Genomic DNA, 21,566 nt, shown 5'->3' with positions numbered 1-21,566 from the left:
TTGTTACAACCCGCTCCCTACAGGGTTCTTGAGAGGGTTAATTATTTCTTATTTGCGAGAGCTTTTGAACAAGATATAATTCAAAGTAGTATTTTTATGCTATGAAAAGCAGCATGCAGCCATAAAATATTATTATAATTATAATGTATTTCAGGAGTAGTGACTAGCATGCCATTATCACAGAGCAGGGTGCGGTAAAGGAATGAAGTCAAATAAAGTCACCACGTGATGGCAACGTGGCTGACATGATGACAGTTGAGGGAGGAGGGGATGATACTTTGCTTTTGTTCTCTCCGCCATAGTGTGCTTAATTTTCCATGATGATGAAGGGTATGTAGGTAAAGAACCCGTCTCCAGAGAGAGAGAGAAAGCACAACACAGACAATGAAGACTTGAAAGTAGTTACATTTTACCTCATCCCTATGCAGCCGCTTTTAATGTGTCTCAGTTGAAAGAGTAAATTAAATGACTCATTGTGAAATGGAAGGGATGTGATATATATATATATATATGGGATATATATATATATATATCCCATATATATGATGTCAAAAGAAATTTTAGAATGTATATGAGCTCCACCTATGTGGCTAGTGGTCATTGGCTAGTGGCTGCAGTTTGAGGTAGAGGAACAAGGTTGGGGATCTAGCACATTCATCATCTTCAGGAACTGAATCAGTCACTAAATCTTGAGAAAAAGTCAGCAAAGATTAACGAAGTGTTTTCATTTTTTTGGTTTCTTTGTTTTTGGTTTTTTTTTGTTTGTTTGTTTGTTTTGTGATCTAGCTTGTTCCAGCTAAGAATCTTCAAAGAGCTGAAAACCTATATTCTCTTAACAGATACTTAGTAGGAAAACCCATGGTTTGTGTCTGAATGTCAGACTCATTTTTTATGGCACATATTTAGCTGCTTGGCAATCTGTACAGAACTCCTTTTCAAAGCACACATTGGCGTTTGATGTCTGAGTTTGCAAAGATTTAATGACCATGTACTTTGAAAATCATTTACTTCATTAAACCTCCTAAATACTTTTAGGTAAATACCACAGCACACCATACATATATCAGCAAAGATTAATAGTATTCAGATAAAGAAACACATTTTTCTAAATCAATTCAAGTTTTACATCGTTGTTGATGATGATGATGAAAAAAAGTAGGAATTAAAGAAAATCACATTATGTGGTTCCAGTGTAAGTTAGCACACTCAACTTAACATTGCATTACAAACTGAGGAAAGGAAGAAGAAATTAAGGGAATAAACTATTTAGATTTAGGCACCCTACTTTATTTAAATCAAATAGTTTTAGAAAAACACTTTACCTTGACCTTGAAATGTGTTTAAGAGCTCTATTCGCATATGTGTAACATATAATGTATGAGATCAAATTGATGGGTTTGAATGTATGTAATTTTTAATTGTTCGTGTATATTTTATTACAGTTTGGAGTAATAGAATACTCTTTTAGTAAACGAGGTATAAGGAAACAATAATTTAAGAGTGAGTATGTATCAATCAAGGGACCATATTTTTAAAATTACTTTCTCATTTGTTCTACTAAAGAAGCTATATGACCTCTTTTTAGATGATGGAAATCTGGTCCAAACTGATAATTTGGGGAGCACATCACCAGTATTATAAGTTTGTCAGCATTGTGAAACTTTCATTTGTTTTATTCTCAATCTCACTCGGTGTTCCTTTAATGGCTGACTTAACTGCCTCAGGCTCTCATTTTTCTCAGTCTATGACTCAGATGGAAATATGTCAAGGAGTTAAAAAAAATATAACCTTCTGCTCAGGCCAAGAGATGAAAAAAAAAAAAGACTCTAATATTCAGTTTCAGATATGTCTTAAAATACAACTTGAAAATATTTCAGTGCCCTATCATCTATAGAGAAGCTATCTTTTTAGATATGTTATTAGGGCACAGACTCTAGTCAAATTCATAATCTAGTGATCTTCTAAAGCAATGCATCTACATTTAGATGCAGAGTTACAAAGACTCTATTGTAAATAGAAATTTTTGATATAGATAAGCATAACAAATATTCCATACCATTGTGAATTATATATACACACATCCACTCATTTTTATATGTATTTATTGTATGCTAAATTGATTTATGCCATGGGACATTTTAATCCATCTGGCGGTTCTAAATTGGATCAAGTGCACTGAAATTTACTAATGAATTTTGAAATTAGGAATGGTTTTCTCCTTAACTACAGATATCAGCCCCCCAGCACAAGGAGTGGACCACAGACAAGTACAGAAAGAATTAGGAGATGTCATTGTTCGTCTCCATACTCCAGTTGTTCTGACGCCTACAACCGTTCAAGTCACATGGACAGTAAGTTTCCAGAGAGTATATTCATCCCTGTGTACAAAGTATTTGGAATTATTTTTAGGAATAAGGGCAAATAATCACAAAACTAAATTTAAAACACTCACCATTTCAAATCAAGGTGTGATTGATGAAAGCAAACAAAATATTCAATAGCTGAAACTGTATGAAAAGTAGTAAGAACAAGTAAGTTGTAACAAACCATCCCTATCCATCTAAGAAGTTTGCTGAACTGCAGTTAACATGCCAAAGTTGTTGGAACAAGTGAATACTTCTAGCATGATGCGTGTCCTTATATCATCACCAGAATCAAATATTAGAATGGTAAAATTACCCCAGAATGAAACCCAGTGACTAATATTGAACACGCCCTTCTGCACTCATCCTTAGCCCTCTTCACCCAAGAGATGCTACTTTGCTATAGATTTGTATATGCTTGCATGTTCCTGTGTAGGGAATCACAGAAATTACTTTGTATCTGGCCTCATTCACCTGGCACGTTGTGCTTGAATTGCTCTCAATTTATAATATTATTAGTACTTTATTTCTTGCAGTGTACCTATATAAAATTGTTACATCTAATTTTTCACGTGAGGCATTCATAAATATTATTTTGTTTCATGCACAGCCTATATTCTCTTTTTATGCCTTACTTGGTTAATCTATGAAATCTTTCATTTTCTTGGCTACCATTAATAGTGTCTCCACAACTATTTGTGGATAGTTTTTAATGTAGACATTTTCATTTACCTTTGGCATATCCCTGTGGATTTTTGACCAATGTGTTAACCTGGCACTTAATATTTTGTTTAATTTAATAAATATTTTCTAAGTGTTTATATATTTTAGTTAGTAAAGTCATGGTGCATGGGTCTCTTCCAAATTCTTTTCAGTTTTCTCCCATTCATCAACACTTAACATTCTCTGTGTTTTAGGTTACAACTATTCTGGTGGATACTCACTGATGCATCATTGTGATTCCAAATTTTACTTACTTAATTATCAGTTAGGACTTATTTATCTGTATGTATCTGCAGTTGTTGTTTTGGAAATAGCTAAGTAAGTTTTAGAAAGTAAACAGCTTTTTTACCTCTTGGCATCCAGATAATTGTAGAGAAACATTTCTATCATACTTTATACCAACTTTCTCAATTAATCATGTTGAGACCAGAAATGCATACTTTTTATTTACTTAATAAAAATATTTTAGATGTAAACCAGAATAAACAACAATTATTTGGGCTTCCTTTCAATATTAATAATTTTTAACAAGTCCAGTTCAAGACATTTTTTTTAGTACAAAATATGTTGTGGATGACTAGTACCACTGCAGGGTCACAAACCCAGTTGTAAAAGGTGTCACAATGATAAATGACATAAAATGTTACACATATCACAAAAAGTTTCAGTCACATAGGTTTTTAAGTGTATCAGATCCCAAATATCATTGCATTAGTTTAATATACTCTCGATTGGGAACTATGGAGGCAATATATCTTCGTAGAACAGAAAGCATTACAATAATATTTAAATACTGTTTAGTCAAGTAGCACTTTTTTAAATTAAAGAATACTGTTGTAATTTAAGAAAAGTAAAGGAGAGATAAAGATACCATATGACAGGGTTCAAACAGTGGGCTTTTTATTATTATTAGGGAAAGGGATCATAAAAAGAGGAAAGAGGAGCGGGGAGACGGGCTTCTGGAAACAGGAGCAGAAGAAAGGAAAGGGGGTGAGAGAGAGGGAAAAAGAGGAAGAGAGAGGGGGAACAGACAAAGAGAGGGAGAGAAAAAGAGGGTGGGAGGTAGGATGGCCCCTTTAAAAGGGAACATAGTGAATATGCACAGGTGGTACTCTTAGTGGCTGCAGCTGAGGGTGTATTATGTCAGAACACCAAGGACAGTCAAGGCAGATGCCTGAATGCTAACATACACAAATATAGATGGGTTGTATACATTTGCTTAAGTTATTGCACTTAACAGTAATTTAGCATCAGGTGTGCTAGGGTGTGAGGACAAGAATACCTTAGTTCCTGTTTAGTGTTAAGGCCACCTGATGGGGCGCACAATGACCTTCAGGTGTCAATCAAAAAATGGCCATGACTTTTGTACTGGAAAAGCCCATTCACCTCCCAAACTATATCACAGACCAATGTTAATGCCAAATAATTATTAGTGCCTATTTGCTAAAACTGACCAGTGATAAAATGAGGGTAGAAGGAACTGCTTTTAAAAGCTGTTCTACAGAGGCAGTAGCAATACATTACCTGCATTGAAAAAAATGGATGATTTTAGGGTGGTGGTGTGGTTTAAGGAAAGAAAGAATTAGAGATCCTTTGTTTAGCACCATGACACTTGGCCTACAATGAGTGTTTTTTATAGCACTCACAGCTGGCTCACCAAAGATTTCCATTTCCTGGTCAGGTGGAAGATTTTGTTCATTTTTTTTTTTTTTTCTGTATACAGTGAGCCTTTTTTCTTTTCTGATAAAGATACCCAGTCAATGCTCATCTCCACACACTACTGGTTGCACTCACTTAAATTCATGATTTCACTGTTTTCTGTCCCCATAATATGTGGTTTCCGAAGAAAGTAAGGATTCATAAACTCAGAGAGTTAAACAGGTGAAAGTAGAATTCAAATCCTGTGACAAGACTGGAAAACTGGAGTTCTCTATGTTTTTTTTGCTTCCTCCTAAAGGCAAATTCTTTATTAATGCATCAAAAGTGCTACTCATTTAAACATATGGATTGAAACCCCGAGTATTTGTGATTATCCCTTGATGTGAGTAAATACTAGCAGAACACCCGTTTTCTAACCTATTAATAAAATTAGTAACACGCATAAGACATAACTTGGAAGTGAGCTCAAGTGAGTGTTATAGAGACGTGACTCACTCAGTGGTCATAAGATTTTAAATTCAACTTTGAGCTTTTCCCTTCTTGCTTTCACCTGTAATAACATTTTCTCTCCCTCTAAGCAGTGCCTCCCAACTGCACAAAATTAACTTAAACTCTTGTTATTAAGCAGACCATTACTATCCAGTGGTTGATGGCAGTGCTCACTGGAGTGAGGGAGAAAGGCTGTGTAGTAAACATTAGCTTCATAAAGTACCTAAAACACTTAATTAATGAAATCCAAACATGGATAAAACCAATTTGCCCTGATTTACAGACTCCCTTCATCTCCAAACAGCTGCTTAATGTTCTTCTTAAAAACACAGCTTGCTTCTTTCAGTATTAACAAGCTATTATTGTGAGTTATGTCTTTCTTTCAGTATATAAATTCACTTAAAGGGAATTCAGAGAAGTTTATAAAATGTAAGCTTAATGTTGTTTTAACATTCGCAGCAAGGATTTTTTTTTTTTTAAACTCTGGCAGTTTTGATGAAATGCAATTCTCTGTGATTCTCATGAATTTAAGTTTTCTTCCTTAGTTGCCTAATTTCATGTTAGGACAACTTCTGGTTTCAAAAAATACAACAGTTTGTTACAAAGACAAATTGGTAGCATGGCTGAGCATTCTAAGTTCATGCATGAGGCTCCATGTCAGACCTGAGCATAATTTTTTTCTGGATATAGCCTCATAAAAGTGTGACTCTAATTCCAATGAATCTTTGGGGGTTAAAAATCTGTCAAGTAAAAGAAGGAATTGCTAATTTTTGAGACTCCTTTATCAGCTGAAGATATGCTTCTAAGAAAAATGCATTTTCGAGGCTTCTAGCTAGGGCATTCTAAAGAGACAAATGTTGCTTTGTTCTGTTTTAACTGAAGTTTTCCATTTTTTTTGTTGTTGTTGTTGTTTATGGAAACAGTACTGTGATCTATTCATCAATTTGTTGCTTTTTCTCAAAAACATGTCATATAACACCTAAACAATAGGGTTAGAAGTTAATATATAAAAGAAAATCCTTTTGTTTATAACATGCTAATAACTGATTTTTAAAGCCCTAGTAAAAACTCATATTCTTTTTTTTTATTTCTCCATGACTGTCTTAAAATGAGGTCATTTTATTTCTTGTTCACTAATCTTTACACTTTCCAATGAAATGGCTGTCTTTTGCTCGTGAGCATAGGGCCACTAAGCTGTAGTATGGGGTATTGATTGGAGAAGAAGCTACAGTAGTTTATGTTCAAATCTTGCATTCATCAAGCAAGGTAAACCATTAAAATGGTTTGACTTCCCTTTTTTTTTCTGTTGTTATTGTTAAAACCTAAAACGCATTTCTTCCTGTAACTGAAGCAACCATAAAACCTCTATGAAGAACAGCAGTTGAGACAGCTTGTACAAATCTTGTGCAAGCCCAAGTCAAAACAAATCCCAGCATGGAGACAGGAATTGGGCACACAATTCCACCCCAACCATGGGGTTATTGGCAATTGCTAGCAGCTGGAAAAGAGGAAGAAGAGAGAGTTTTCTGTATTAGAGGATGTAGCCATTGTTAAGTTGACCAAGCTCCTGTAGAAGGCCATACATCTATTTGGGCAGCACAAATTTGTCTTGAAGGATTTAAAACAGAAAAGTTCATAGTATTGGGTAGGAAGAGAAGGGATGTGGGTCCAGGAAGAGTTAGGTGGAGGTGTGTGAATATGATCGAAACATGTTGTATGACATTCTCAAATTTGAAAATATTTCTCTACAAAAGAAGAGAAGAAAAAACAACCTCTGGCATTTTTAAAGAGAGGGGATGAGGGGGGATCACATGCAGCCCTTGATATCCTTCTGGCACTTAGCAGCCTTCCATGGTCTGCAATTTGCCAAATGAGCTATGCTGGCTGACCAAAGAAACCCACAGTCTCCCCTCACCAAGGCTACTAATGCATCAGCAAAACTTGGCTTTTGTTGTATTTGTCTTAAAGTGGATTCTAGATTCACACTCAGGTTTTCAAGCTTGCAAGGCTGGCAGTTCTCCAACTGAACAGTCACCCAAGTATAATAAAGAGAAGATCTGAATATTCAGATTCAAAATTTCAGACTTCTATTGCTAGAAAGAGAGACTTGGAAGTGGTCAGAACCCATAGCCAGGGAACGGTTAGAGGAAGAAGAGGCTGCTAAAATGATGCTATTTGAGTTAAATGCTGTTAACAAGGTAGAGCCTTCATGTGCTTTAATCTCTCCTGCAGCTTATCCAGACATGGAGGGTGTAAGCCTTCCTATCCTTTGTCTCTCTTTTTTATATGTATATAAATTTTATTTAAATTAGAAAACAATGTTATAGAAACAATCTTATTTTACATATCAATCCCAATTCGCCCTCCCTCTCTTCCTCCCATGTCCTCCACCTCCCCCACCCCACCCCAGCCCTATCCACTCCCCAGGGTGGGTGAGACCTTTCACTAGAGATCATCAAAGTCTGCCTAGTCATTTGGGGTAGATCCTATGCCCTCCCTCATGTCTCTAGGCTAAGAGACTATCCCTCCGTGGGGAAAGGGCTCCCAAAGTCAGTTTCCTCTCCTCTCTAGATTTTTATTTTAATTCCCAGTGGGTTATATCCAGAGCCTTTGCTTGTGCTTATTTATTGTGATAATGTTACTTTTGCTTGAGTAATTATTGACTAATGCCCACCTTCCACATGGACTGTAAGAAGAATATGTACTCATCTGTCATTGTCCATTTTCACACTCAGAAGTCAGCAATGTTCTTGGCACCTGTCAGTAAGAGCAACAACAAAGTTTCTGGATGAGAAGCTATTAGGAATTGATGGTAACAAAAGGCATACTAATTATAAAACCAGAAAAATGGGAATTTTACTGACTGCAGGAAAAGAAAAAGCAAATGGGAAGTGAAACTTGATAAGCTGGGACCTTAGTAGATCATGTGTTTGCTAGCATAGCTATTGTGAGATATTTTCAGATGAGGAAACAGTTGGTCTACACATCACTTTAAAAAGATTTCACAATGAAAATATGTACTTGCAATTGAAGGGCATTATTAGAGGCAGGGAACTGAATGAGTGGGTCCTAGCCCATGACAATGGCAGAGATGGGCAAATTCCTCCATGACATCTTCCCTGTTGCCGTCAATCATCCTATGCTGTTTTTCAGGTGGATCGGCAACCTCAGTTTATTCAGGGCTATCGAGTGATGTATCGTCAGACTTCTGGCCTACAAGCGTCAACTGCGTGGCAGAATATAGATGCCAAAGTCCCCACTGAGAGAAGTGCTGTCCTAGTGAGCCTGAAAAAGGGGGTGACCTACGAAATTAAAGTCAGACCATATTTTAATGAGTTCCAAGGAATGGACAGTGAATCAAAGACGGTCCGTACTACTGAAGAAGGTCAGTAAAGGATTTCAATGTAAGCCAAACTGTTATGTAAGTCATTTTCTTTTATAGTTCTTACTTTTGGTAATTGGGAGACCAGAAAAAGATCATCTAAGAGTGAATGTAGGGAGTGTAAGTTTAAGTAGAAAGATGGAAACACATGTAAATGAGAGATGTATGTGGAGTGCTTGAGGTATGTGTGTGTGAGAGAGAGACAGAGAGAGAGAGAGCATGTATGAGAGACAGAGACAGAAGGAGAGACAGAGAGAAAGAGAAAGGGAAAGAAAGAGAGGGAATTTATAGCTGACAAAAAGACCAAAGGGAAATCTTTTAAACAATCAGAATCTATTCTTGGGAATAAACATTCTGTTTCAGGACATTTGAAGTGGTCATAATATATTCCTGTATTATAATGAGTATCTATCTCATATAGGGTCAGAAGACATTCTGTAAGACACTCAAGTACACAGAACAGGCTTATTCATGGTGACTGCTATTGGGGGATAGAGCCAACCTTGCCATCTATCAGTCCTTTTTTCTTTGTACAAACTGTTAGTCACTGCCATGATTTCTCCTGTGGGAGGCTGTTTGCACATTTGCTATAGCCATCATTTTAGATGAATTTCACTCACCCAACCCTGTGTTTGAAGCATTTTTTACCCACCACTTAAAAGTCAACCCATGCTGATGCTGCTGAGATGAATGTAGATGTTTAGCCAGACTTTTCCATGCTTTTAGTACATGCTGTCCTCAGAATGAAAAGGCTAGAACACTCTCCCTTCCCCCAGTTCAGCTTGTGGATAGAATTTGTGGGCACACTTCCTATGAAAGTCTTTACTCAGGGAAAATGTTTTGTGTTAAAAGATACAAGGAACTGCTTTTTGAAAATACACTACAAATATTAACAGGCAGATGCCCATGGTCAAACAGCTTTAAAGTCACACATTTCCTATAGAACAAAAACCAAACCATTAACTTCACATTGATTTGCCTTGAGATCTGTCAACATGGAAAAGGTAAATATATTTCAAATTATACTACTTTTGGGAAATACAAAAACAAGAAAAATACTAACATTATTAATATTTTTATACTCTATTAAACTTGACCCACTGTTGAGTGGGACAATTAATTATAACTTAGGATAAGTTTAAGCCTTGTTCCAAAAGTCAGTTTCACTGCAGTGAACTTTGCCTGTGGATTAGACATTTGTCAGCATTTGGTCTCTGTTTAGCTCCATTTTCTGTGGCCTGATAAAGGCAACAAATGGACTCAGCTGGACTAAGTCTTGCAGCAATGAGTGGGGATTCACATTCTTTCAAATCACCAGAAGAAGCTGAGTAGCAGAATAATTGAGCTGTCAGAGAACAGGCTAGGAGTTCTCGCCTAGCCAGTAACAACAAGGAAATGCAGGCTTCCAAGTGCTGGTTTTCAGTTCAGTCAACTTACTTAATAACTGCAAGGCTGGTACACGAGTGGTCAGATTTATGTCACTCTGCCACAATCTGGAGAAGTACTGTCACATTGAGGGACAGTAAGGAGCAAACTGTATTAGCAGCTGTCTCTCTCTGTCTTATATATCAATGCAAATATGTCATGCCAATGAAATATGCCATAACAAATTTACTAAACATGGGGCATTTTCTTTAATAGCCCTTGATGTATTTTAGGATATTTCTAAGGACTGTAAATTGTGCTATTATGAATCATGTATAATTTTACAGAATCCTTTAATGTTTCACAATTCTTTGTTTCTAATCTCTAGGAAGATTTTTAGTGCTATCCAAATGCTCTAGTGTTTCTCTTTTCTACTATTGTGTTAAATTAAGAGGTTCACTGAGAATGGCTAAGTTCTGCTCAATTAGTGTTTCCTAGCTCTGGGAATCCCTGAATGGGAGAGCCTGCAATCTAAATTCACGGATTGCTTTCACTCATTGCTTCTCAGCATGGCTGTAATTAGTTATAGGAGAAACTATAAAGGATGAGAACGACTGTTGGAAATAAAAAAAAAAATTCTCCATTTCACGTCTGACCCAACATGAGCCCATTTTCAATTTTATTAGCGGAGTCCTTACACAGCCACATAAAATATGTTTTAAATGTTAAAGTATGAGCCAGTTCTTAATAGTCAATTATTTTTCCCAGTATGGAAAGGAAAGCATTGATTTTATTGGTGAGATTCATAGTTGAATTTCTATTTTATTTAGTAAAAAATATCTCAAGCAATACCAAAAAACAAAAACAAAAATAAACAAAAAATTAAAAACCCAAAAATGAAAAAAAGAAACAAAAGCAAACAAACAAACAAAAAGACCCCCCAAAACCAAAAAACACTCCATCTAGAAACAATGCTTGTTTGCATTTTAGGATATACAATCTGAGAATACTTTTGATTAGAGTATTATTATGTATTTTCTAGAAACACAGCCATTAGAAAGAATTGAAGATAAAATATGCAGACTTCTAGAATCAAATGTTCTGAGTTACTGTTTGACTTCAGTAATTCCTTACAATATGTCCCCCTGGTTCTAAACAGAGCTAAAAGTTGCTCCCCCTTCCTGTAGTCTTTGGAAAGATTGGAAACTGGCAGCACACTACTGAGCACAGAAAAACACTGAGTGTAGCTGTTTAGTTTGTTATCAAGTATTTTATATTCCTGCTGGTTGCACCACTTTCATAGATGCATGAAATCCCAAGCCTGTTTTTCAGCCTGCTGTCACCTGTTGAAAACTACATTCAGATTCAGGATGACTGGAAGCCAGACCTTTAAAAGTCTTGTCTTTATTGTCACCTTCGTCTTACTATGTACATTCCATCTCCTTCCTCTCCAGCCCCAAGTGCCCCTCCCCAGTCTGTCACTGTGCTGACAGTTGGAAGCCACAACAGTACAAGCATCAGTGTGTCCTGGGACCCTCCACCCCCAGACCACCAGAACGGAATGATTCAGGAATATAAGGTAAGCCAGGCTGACAAAGGGAGGTTCACAGACAATCTACCCCAAGAAGTCTTAGTACAATTTAAACAGAGTCTGTCTCCAAAGGCTCAGATGTATAGTGAGATGTGTGATAGGAAAGGGTGAAAAGGCAGAGTGAATGAGAGCCCAATCACAAAGACATAGAACTCAGTTGGAAAATGGAGCATGGGATGATTCTCAGTATAATGGGACTCAAGTTTCAGTGTGTCCTGGTTTTCTCCCTCAAATGTACAGACACACACATGCATATATAATGCACATATATAATACAAAACTGATTAGTCACTGTGTATGTATTCAATTATAATAGTCAAATTGTCAGAATAGAGACACCATACTACCTCTTTTTGCTCTCCCTTTCCTATAGATCTGGTGTCTGGGAAATGAGACAAGATTCCATATCAATAAAACTGTGGATGCTGCCATTCGTTCTGTAGTAATAGGTGGCTTGTTCCCTGGAATTCAGTACCGGGTAGAAGTGGCAGCAAGTACAAGTGCAGGGGTTGGAGTAAAAAGTGAACCACAGCCAATAATAATTGGTGAGTATCAGTCCGTGAAGTCTGAACTTCAGTATCTTTCCATGCACAGCGAGGAGGACTGTGTTTTGGGTTGTTTATCTTGACCATGGTCAGTTATTTTGAGAGATCCATATAGTATACCCTGTATGGGTAAACAGGCAAGTAGGTTAAAGGACAATTCTTACAAACAATTCACACTGCTAATTGTTTTTGCATCTGTCCCATAATGTTATAGTTGTAACCATTAAGTTTTATTATTAAAATTTGGCTAATAGGCTAGAACGTTGTTGGTATTCAATAAATCTACTAATAATTGTGGTTCAATGAAAATATAGAAAAAAATAAGTTAATCACTGGAGAGTACAAGCTATGTATGCTTCATTTGAACTAGAATATGTCAAATTGAGAAGCAGTCCAAAAGAACTTGCTAGTGCATGTGAGAGAAGAAATTAACACTAAATCCATTCACATTCTTGAATGAAAATGTTCCATTACTGTTGGTAAGGTTTGCCTGTTCTGGAAAAGGGTACAAATAGGATTACCTAAAACATGACAATTTGTGTGTGTCTGCCTTCTGATGCAATCTGTGCTTTCTGAGAGTCTTTCATATATTTTCACATTGTGCAAATGCTTGGTTATGGAGTGGTGTTGAATCCTGTGCTCTTCAGAGACTGTGCATTCTTCTTTAAGCCTTTGTGGGAACACATTCCTTTGTTTCTTTGAAGAAATTCCCAGAGGTAGAATTTACAGATAATAGGATGTGCATTTTTATCATAACTTTAAATTTCTAAACAATTGGAAACTTTAAAAATTGAGTTTCCTAGAAAAGGACTTCATTTCTCTGCATTATCATCGCCATTTGCTTTTGCTAATCTGTAATAGGAGACATTCCAGTGGATGCTAAATATGTGTCTATGATGTTAGGTTCAAAATTTTTGCATGCTCATGATGTAAAACGACTTTACCTATGCTAATTTCTTGTCCTGTTGCATATTGGATGAAGTTCATAGTGTTCACCCTACACACACACACACACACACACACACACACACACACACACACACACACAAAAGAGTGGAGGAAATGAGAATTTTCTCCTAGTCCATGAGTTCTCCATTTAGTTTAACAGTGTTAAATTTTAATGAATGAAGTACAATTTAATAATTTTTTCATATATATATATGTGTGTGTATATATATGTATATATGCAAATATATGACACTTTAAATTTATTCTGGAGGCTTTATAACTTTAGCTTTTATATCTATGTCTATAATTCATCTTCAGTTAATTGCATGAATTTCAAAGTCTTAGAGTTATATATTCTATAAACTTATTAAATTGAATTGACAGCCTCTATTGATGGTCCTAATGTTTATATTTGGCTATATGCAAAACTTCACTGTTTTCTTTGCTATGGCTTACAGTGGTCCTTTTAAATGGGTAGTGTAAAAATGCCATCATTTTCTTTCATAAAATTATTGTGGCTATTTTCACTTTCCACATACTTTTCAAATAAGGTTGTCAGTTTCTATAAAGGTATCAAGGAATCACAATGGAAAAGGCAGTGAATCTATTCGTAAAACTGAGTAAGCATAACAGTGAGTCCTTCCCAGGAACATAATAGATGTTTTCATTACAGAAGTATTATTTATTACTCTGCAAGAATATTTTGTAGTTTTCCTTGTGTGATCTTTTATATGTTTTGTTGTTATACTTCTGTAGTGTTTGATATATGTTTTACACTGTGCTGAATTGTTGTTTGAAATCTGTTTATCTCATTAATTTATATTATATATGAACTTATTTTAGATTTTCTTCATTTTGTTGTTTTGACATGTTAAATTGTACTGAATAGTTTTGAGGCATAAATCGTCTTTTCATTCGTGGTTATGGATTCTATTTGTTCAACATCATACTCTTCAAGTCAGTTGCTGCATTTAGTTTAGTATCATGTGGTAAAGAATTTTGAATTTGTGTTCATGAATGATGCTGCTTTGTATTCTTTTCCTTCTCATGTATTTTTATCTTTTTCTCTTGGTCAGGATATGGAATGAGGGTGAATGGCTTTGCAAAGTAGGTGGGAAGTCTTCCTTCCTCTTTTGTATTTATCCTTCAGGAATTTTGAAAGAACTATTGTTGTCTCTTCCCTAATTATTTATTCAGATAGCAATGGTATCAATGTCAAGAGGAATTATGGTGAATAGTGGTTTGTGTTCTTGATATTATATTTCTCTTCTACAAATGCCAAGCAAAAATAATTACAAAAAAGTAGTCTGGAAATAAGTCATATTTACAGATTTATACCTCTTCTTTTAAGTTTAGAACACTTTCCTTTGCCTTTTTTTTTGGTCTTCCCTGCCTTATAGATATGTGTAGGTATGCGTATTCACACGTGGAGACCTACGATAGATGTTGGGAATCCTTAGTCACTCTTCTCTTTTATTCTTTAAAGCATGATCTCTCAATCACATCAAGTTTGCCAGTATGATAAGGTTTGTCTCTGGGCTCCTTGTTCACCCAAAACGTATATTGATTCTCAGGATGTGAACTCCACTCTTCTGCATTATGTGGCAGGATCTTTAACTGTGGAACCATTGCCTCCATCCCTCAGTCTGTAAGGAGACATCCCTCAGGCTGAACAGAACCATGCCCTTCTGTCTATAAGGAGCCAGCTATCTCTCTCCATCCCTAGTGCTGTAAGGAACCATCTCTCCATCACTTGGTCTAGAAGGAGACATCACTCCATAACCCCCAGTCTACATCTTTTGTTTTATCTATTTGCTTGTGGGTGATTACATTTTAAGACTTACCTCCTTCACAGCCATCATCAGCTTTTCCTCTTTAATTCATTGTGAGATTTCTTGCTTTGAAACACATTTTGTCTTTAAATATGAGTATTAGGTCATCTCGTTAAGTACTTCCATTCTTATTAACCCTTTATGTTAAGTCCTGTCTCTCTGCAGTGATTATAGATTTTTTTTAGTTGAGGTTCCTTCTTTCAAATCCATTTCTCAGGAAGGTAGAATGGCTCAGCAGATAAAAGTGCTCACTGCCAAAATAACTACATTTCATCCCCGAGACACACATAGTCGAGAGAACCAATTCCCAGAAGCTATACTTCTCTAACTTTCACACAGTGCATGGTTTGAGTGTGTCCCACCCATATAATAAGTTAAACATACAGATATATAAATGTAACAAAATTATTTTAAGATACAATATATAAATATTTTCTTCCCGACTCCAAAACCTTTATTTTTGAATGGTATGCTTCTACCAAATGTTTGTCTTTTCTTGTCTTGTTCTTTCATCCGCTTGCCTGTCCTTATATGGGTGGTTATATTTTAGTGGATACTGGACTTTGTGATGAGATATTATGAAGGTTTGTGATAAGTGAAGGAATATTGGTGTTTGCCCTACAAAATTATCTTACAGGATTTTTATCTTGAATTTGTCATGTCATTATTCCTTTTCATGGTATTTGTGTGGGAGTTTTTTAGGTTTTGTCTTTTACTTGTACTACAAGCTAAGTTTGATGTCCAGTCTAAGTTAAGGCCATTTGGGAATTCCAATAAAACTATTAGTATGTTTTTCTGGTGCCCCTAACTGAATTGAACTCAAATATCAAGAATTCATTGCTCTGAATTGCAGATTAGCCGGACACCCTCTCTTGTCTTTCATCTCTGCTTTGTACCAGATCTTTGCAGCATTTCTCAATGCAAAGTTAAGGGTTCACCCTTGGATTTTTGAGGTGATTGCTTACCGATTAGTGAGCACTACCCTCAAAGGACTCCTTGTAAATGTGGATTTCCCTTAAATCCTCTATTATCCAAGCATCCCCAAGCTGTGAGTTCTGGCATATCATATAACTGACATTAGTGTTTATCAGTGTGATCACTAGCTAGCTTACCCTTCACTGCTTAAGTATATCGCTAGAGGAAGCCAAAGCTCATCAATGAAGATTTCTCTACTAGAACTCTCATTATCAAACCCTTTCAATTCTCTCTTCTCTTCTTGGCATCATCGTGTCAATAAATTTAAAGAAAAGTGTATATATATATATATATATATATATATATATATATATATATATATATCAAAAGTATTCATCAAAAGTTCATAAAGAATTTTGTCTGCCTATTTTCTAATATGATAAAATGATATGAAGACAGGTTATTACCAATTTCTGGGTCGTCATTCTTCTCTTGCATAGAAACAAACTTTATATTTAGTCATAATATTAAATGTTTTAAGCTTCCCAACTTTCCTTTGTTTGCTAAATGAATATCATTGAAGAAAAGAGTTAAAGTATTACCTTTTCTCTAAATTGCCTTCACCCTTCTTAATTAGTTGTTCATACTGAATTAATTCCTTAACCTGAGGGAAACTTACAAACTTATCCTTCTGAGATTTTTTTCTGAAATAAATTAGAATAAGGATGAAGTGTAGGTATAACTAAAATTTTATATATATATATATATATACATATATACATATATATGTATGTGTATGTATAAATATGCATTTTATTTAAAGTATTAAAGTGAGCCTTTTGCTTTAAGACTATGAGGGCCTAGGTGTGGTGTGACATACTTGTAGTCTACAATTTCAGTACCAGGGAGGGTAAAGAAAATATGAAATTGTTTGAGCCTAGCATGAGGAGCTCAGCAAGGCTAGCTGGAGCTACACACCGAGGCTCTGTTTTGAAACAGACAAAAAAAGAAAAAAATATCCATATCTTTCTGCACTGTCTGTTTTAAATCTAAATGCATCATTGTTGGTGAACAAGAATAATCTTCCTTAAAGGGGTAATTCTTCCTCAAAAATGCTAAAAAGGAAATGAATATGAACTGTATTTACTGGATATAGTTTTTTTTTTTGAAGAGAAATAATATTGCCAAGTAACTATATTTCCCTCCTGCGTCTTTTATTTTCTATTGTGTTTAATAAATAAAACATTTATTAGAGCAATTTACATCTTCTTCTCTCTTCCTAGTGGTTGTCTAGCTCACAGCATTCAGAACCCTAATTCCCTTGGAAACAAGAAAACATTATATGAAAGCAATGCTCTGTTGTGGCAAGCACAGTTCTTCTTAGAGTAATTATATTATAGCAAAATAATGGCTTTTATTTAGATGGTTTTAAATAAATTTCAAAGTTTTACCAAACTGTATTTTTTTTCCAGAAAACTAAGTCTCTAACTAGACTTTGAACACACCTATTAATCCACTATACTATATCAAACAAGTGTTCAAATTGTTATGGAAACAAAACAGTTAAATCAATGACATTCTTGTATCCTATTCAGGCAATAAGAATATGATATGCTTAAAAGGTAATCATGACCACAGCAGTATAGTGACAGACATGAGGACATGCACATGTATGAGTCCAGTTTGACCTAGAAAGGATGCATCCTCCAGAGATCCATTTCTTTTTAATATCCACTGCTGTCCAGAGACACTTCCTAATTGTTTCTTTAATTATCCTTCCATATCAAGCTTCACATCTTGTCTGATAAGGCTTTGTACACAACTGCTACTACTCAGTTGAATAGTGCCTTACTAGTGGCTAATCTCTTTTTCTGTTTCAATCTATGCTTCCTCTATTGTGTATTCCATACTGGACATGACATGATACGTGACTCCAGCTTACCTGATTTTCCCTTTGCTAATTAAGTCATGCAATGGCATTGATGCAGTTTATGGTTCATAATTTTAGATCGCTGTTATGCCAGACTGTATGAAGTTTCAATCATTCCATCTCAGCGATGTGAAGAAACCAATAACTTAAACACTGTGAAATAGGATGTATAACCTTATACAGACTGAAATTTGTGTTGCTTTAATTGTTGTTAGCAATTTTATATGTGAAGTGGGTTTCATATGAAATGTGGAATAAAGCTGACAAAATAAATGAAAGAAATTTATCCAGACCAAACAATACCTCAAATAACAATAACCTTCTTAATAAGAAAACTATTTTTAATTATTTATCTTTAATACTCTTCCTGGAGAGTTGATGATCAATCCAACTACACACTTTCACAGAAATAGGGACAACCGAATATGATGTGTCTCATTAACTTTTTTTTTTTTTTTTTTTTTTTTTTTTTTACTAACAAATTACTTTTGTTCATTATTGCCATTCTCCAATGGGAGGCAGCTACTACATTTCATTTCATTGTCTTTTGTCTGCAAGAACAATACAGCATGCATGCTGTGTCACACCACCCTTGTTCTTTGCAGGACAATTGACAACATGTTTTTAGACATCATAAGCATAAGAAGAAATAATACACCATGGCTCACAAAAATGCCGTACACTATTAAATAAAACATTTTAAGGACTCCCCTTAAACCAGTGAGAATCTTTTCTTACTCTTTGCTCTATACCTCTCAGGGTTTTTGTTTTCGTTGTGGTTTTGCTTGTTTGTTGTATGTTTTAGGGCCTTCTAGTAACTGCTACTAGTAAAAATTGTCATCAGATAACATATTGAAAATGTGTTAATAAAATCAGTTTTTTTTTTATTTTTATACATATAACATCTAAAGGTGCCAATGTTTCAGGCAAGAAAGATTTGTTGCATAATTTAGTTTAAACATGAAAAAACACAAAGTACTTTTCAGTAATGTGTGTGTGTGTAAGAAAATTCTAGCAGTTACAATAAATAATACTGAAGAATTTGACTTATTTAATAAAAAATGTTTTATTTCTTATTCAATGCCCAGTGTAACAAAGGTTAGAAGAATGGTGCCTAGGTTTTAAATTCCATAGCCATTCAGCAGTTTAAATTCTTTCAAGCAAGATCTTTTCTGTCTTTTAAAGACAAAATGAACTCCAAGACATATTGGTGTCTAATACACAAGGAAAGAGAAAGAGGGTTGAGGGCTGTTACAGAGAGTTAAGGGTTGGATCTGGAGGTGAACTGAGTCTTTCCTATCTACAGACCGTGGGCTCACACTTAGTCACTGGATGGCAGGGAAAGCTCAGGAATGTGTTCTAATTTTCTGTCTCAGTAACAAAGATGAGCTTTACACGATAGTCAAACTTAAGCAGTTCACCTGACCAGTCCAAAAAACCAACTGGAAGACTTTTAATGTAGCTCTTTCCATCACATGGGACAAGGTTGTGTTCCTCTCATCTTCTTTAGAAACATCCCATAGACCTTTGTGTTCTCATTCTAGCAAATGTCTCAATTTCTGCAGTTTTGGGTTTTTGATCGTACTTTGATTTGTAATGGTTCTATGCATGGAAAGTTGTACAGTGTGTGGTTTCTACTTTCTAGGTGCCAGCAACATTCCCATTTTGTTTCTCAGGTTAATTAAGACATTGCCAATTATCTCGAGATCTGACACATCTCTAAGAGAAGAATGACATCTTTAAAAACTCCTGGTCTAAGAGTTGATTGTACAACTGCAATTTAGAGTAAAAAGAGAAAGTCCTCAAAAAGGGACAGAAGAGATAAAGAAGGAAAAAATCACCACAATGAGTCCAAAATATATGAAAAAGATTGTAACATTGCCAATGATCTGATTCAGCGGCAAAAAGATTAAGTTCTTGACCCACAACTATAATTTACCATCTAATAAGTTGCAGAGATAGTGTAACACCTATATCTTTGACCTCCTATGCAAGAGGTCAAAGACAATGCTCTCCCTAGCATATAATAGCATTGCATTCATGAAAACAATGAAAAGCTTTCCTATGAGGTGATCTGTTGTACCACCCCCTATTATATTTTGCTTTCAATTTACCTTTCACACATCCTTGATTGAATATTGACTAGAAACAATATTGACACAAGATTCATTTGATTCTCATATTCTAAGTTTTCTTACTCTTATAAATACATCTTAAATCTTTGTTGTCCAGTGCCATTATGATTGTCCTATTCAACAACCTATTAAGTATGGATTGAGATTTTTCTTAATTGATTTTCAGAAGTCTAGAGTTTTTCAACATAAAACACCATGATTCAATGTTCAATTGTCAAATTACCCTTAACTGCTCTTAGGGAGCATATAAGTTTTAGAATCTCTTAATGTTTTAAATATATTTGCTAATCTCCATGAATTAATATGTTCATAATTGCTATTGTTCTATGTAGAGAATTTTAGTCCTCATCAAAACGTAAAACATATCTGTACATAACATCTTTGGTAGAATATTGATGGTCATACAAAGTTATATAAACTTTTGAATTACATCCACTTGAAAATGGGCAAAACAGTAGCAGAAAAGCAATGTACAAATACTTGTGTTATATGAACTTTAATAAAGAATCACTTTACCTACTTTAAGAAAAGTATCTGTCATTTCAGTTGCTAGTAGTTGTTCAAATAATTATTTATATTATAAATCTGTAAGTGAATAAGAAGCTGTTGTTGACAAATTAAAAGAAAATTATCATCATATCGAGACTTATAAACATGTGATTCAGTATTTCATTTTAAACTTAAAATTTCTTATCAGTAATTTTGACACCGTCAGGACAAAATTAATTAATATCACTTGACCTTTAAAAGGGCATGTCTGTGCCTGTGGTATAATGTGATTGTATTTCTGTCATTATTTGTCTTAATGTTTACTGATACTATTTTTCCTTCCATAGGGGGACGGAACGAAGTTGTTATTACTGAAAACAATAACAGCATAACTGAGCAAATAACTGATGTTGTGAAGCAACCTGCATTTATAGCTGGCATTGGTGGTGCCTGCTGGGTAATTTTGATGGGTTTTAGCATCTGGCTGTATTGGAGAAGAAAGAAGAGAAAGGGGCTCAGCAATTATGCTGGTAAGAGACTATTTTCAGCTATAAAAACCCTCTTATCTTTTGGAATGTAATGCGATGAGAGGAAGAAATGGAATGGAATAACAAACGGATGATTTGGGCTTGTTATAAAAACCCGCTCTGTAAAATGCAATTATAAGCAACATGCTTCAATGCATTGCTCTTGACCATATCGTTTTATGACCACGGGCAATCTTTCTGCTTGTATCTGCAGTGAAGCATAGCAGCAGTAGACACTGATAAAATGCACAACCATTTTTCTCAACTAGTTCCTCAAAGCCACACATGCAGGGCTTGCATGCTATAAAGACATCTTTAGGCAAGAAAGTTATTAAAATGCTCATAAATGAAGAAAAGATTTGAAAATCAGCTTTTAGTATGTCAAAATGCAGATTAACTGGGAAATGTCCCAGCTGGAAAAAAAAAGACAAACAAGCAAAAATCTCACTAGAATTAATAAAACCGATGAGGCATGAAGGAAGTGATTTACTGTTCACTTACATGGGTGCCTATTTTGGTACGAACAAGCAGCATTTTCCAAAGGAGAAACAGAAGGAAGCACAACAAGAAGGAAAGAAGGAGAAATAGATGCAGGAAAAATGAGAGGGACCCAAGATAATCGACAGCATTTCCAAAATTAGTGTCCCACCTCTAATGCAAGAGTGTCTCAAGA

At 35.2% G+C, this 21,566-nt stretch overlaps 1 protein-coding gene across 16 annotated transcripts in view; it reads left to right on the top strand.

Moving 5' to 3' along the window:
* Robo2 (roundabout guidance receptor 2) overlaps window positions 1-21,566 on the top strand; it is a 1,084,901-nt gene that overhangs the window by 1,010,941 nt on the left and 52,394 nt on the right. For all 16 annotated transcript variants that reach the window (XM_051191750.1, XM_051191748.1, XM_051191757.1 and 13 more), the window contains 5 exons: window positions 2,230-2,351; window positions 8,388-8,619; window positions 11,436-11,560; window positions 11,946-12,117; window positions 20,714-20,896. In XM_051191750.1, coding sequence (XP_051047707.1) covers window positions 2,230-2,351; window positions 8,388-8,619; window positions 11,436-11,560; window positions 11,946-12,117; window positions 20,714-20,896 — 834 coding nt within the window. The remainder of the gene's footprint in view (window positions 1-2,229; window positions 2,352-8,387; window positions 8,620-11,435; window positions 11,561-11,945; window positions 12,118-20,713; window positions 20,897-21,566) is intronic.

This window comes from Phodopus roborovskii, unplaced genomic scaffold, assembly GCF_943737965.1.
Source record: "Phodopus roborovskii unplaced genomic scaffold, PHOROB, whole genome shotgun sequence".
Classification (NCBI taxonomy): domain Eukaryota; kingdom Metazoa; phylum Chordata; class Mammalia; order Rodentia; family Cricetidae; genus Phodopus; species Phodopus roborovskii.
Note: the sequence above shows the minus strand (reverse complement) of the source record. Positions and strands in the feature narration are given on the sequence as shown.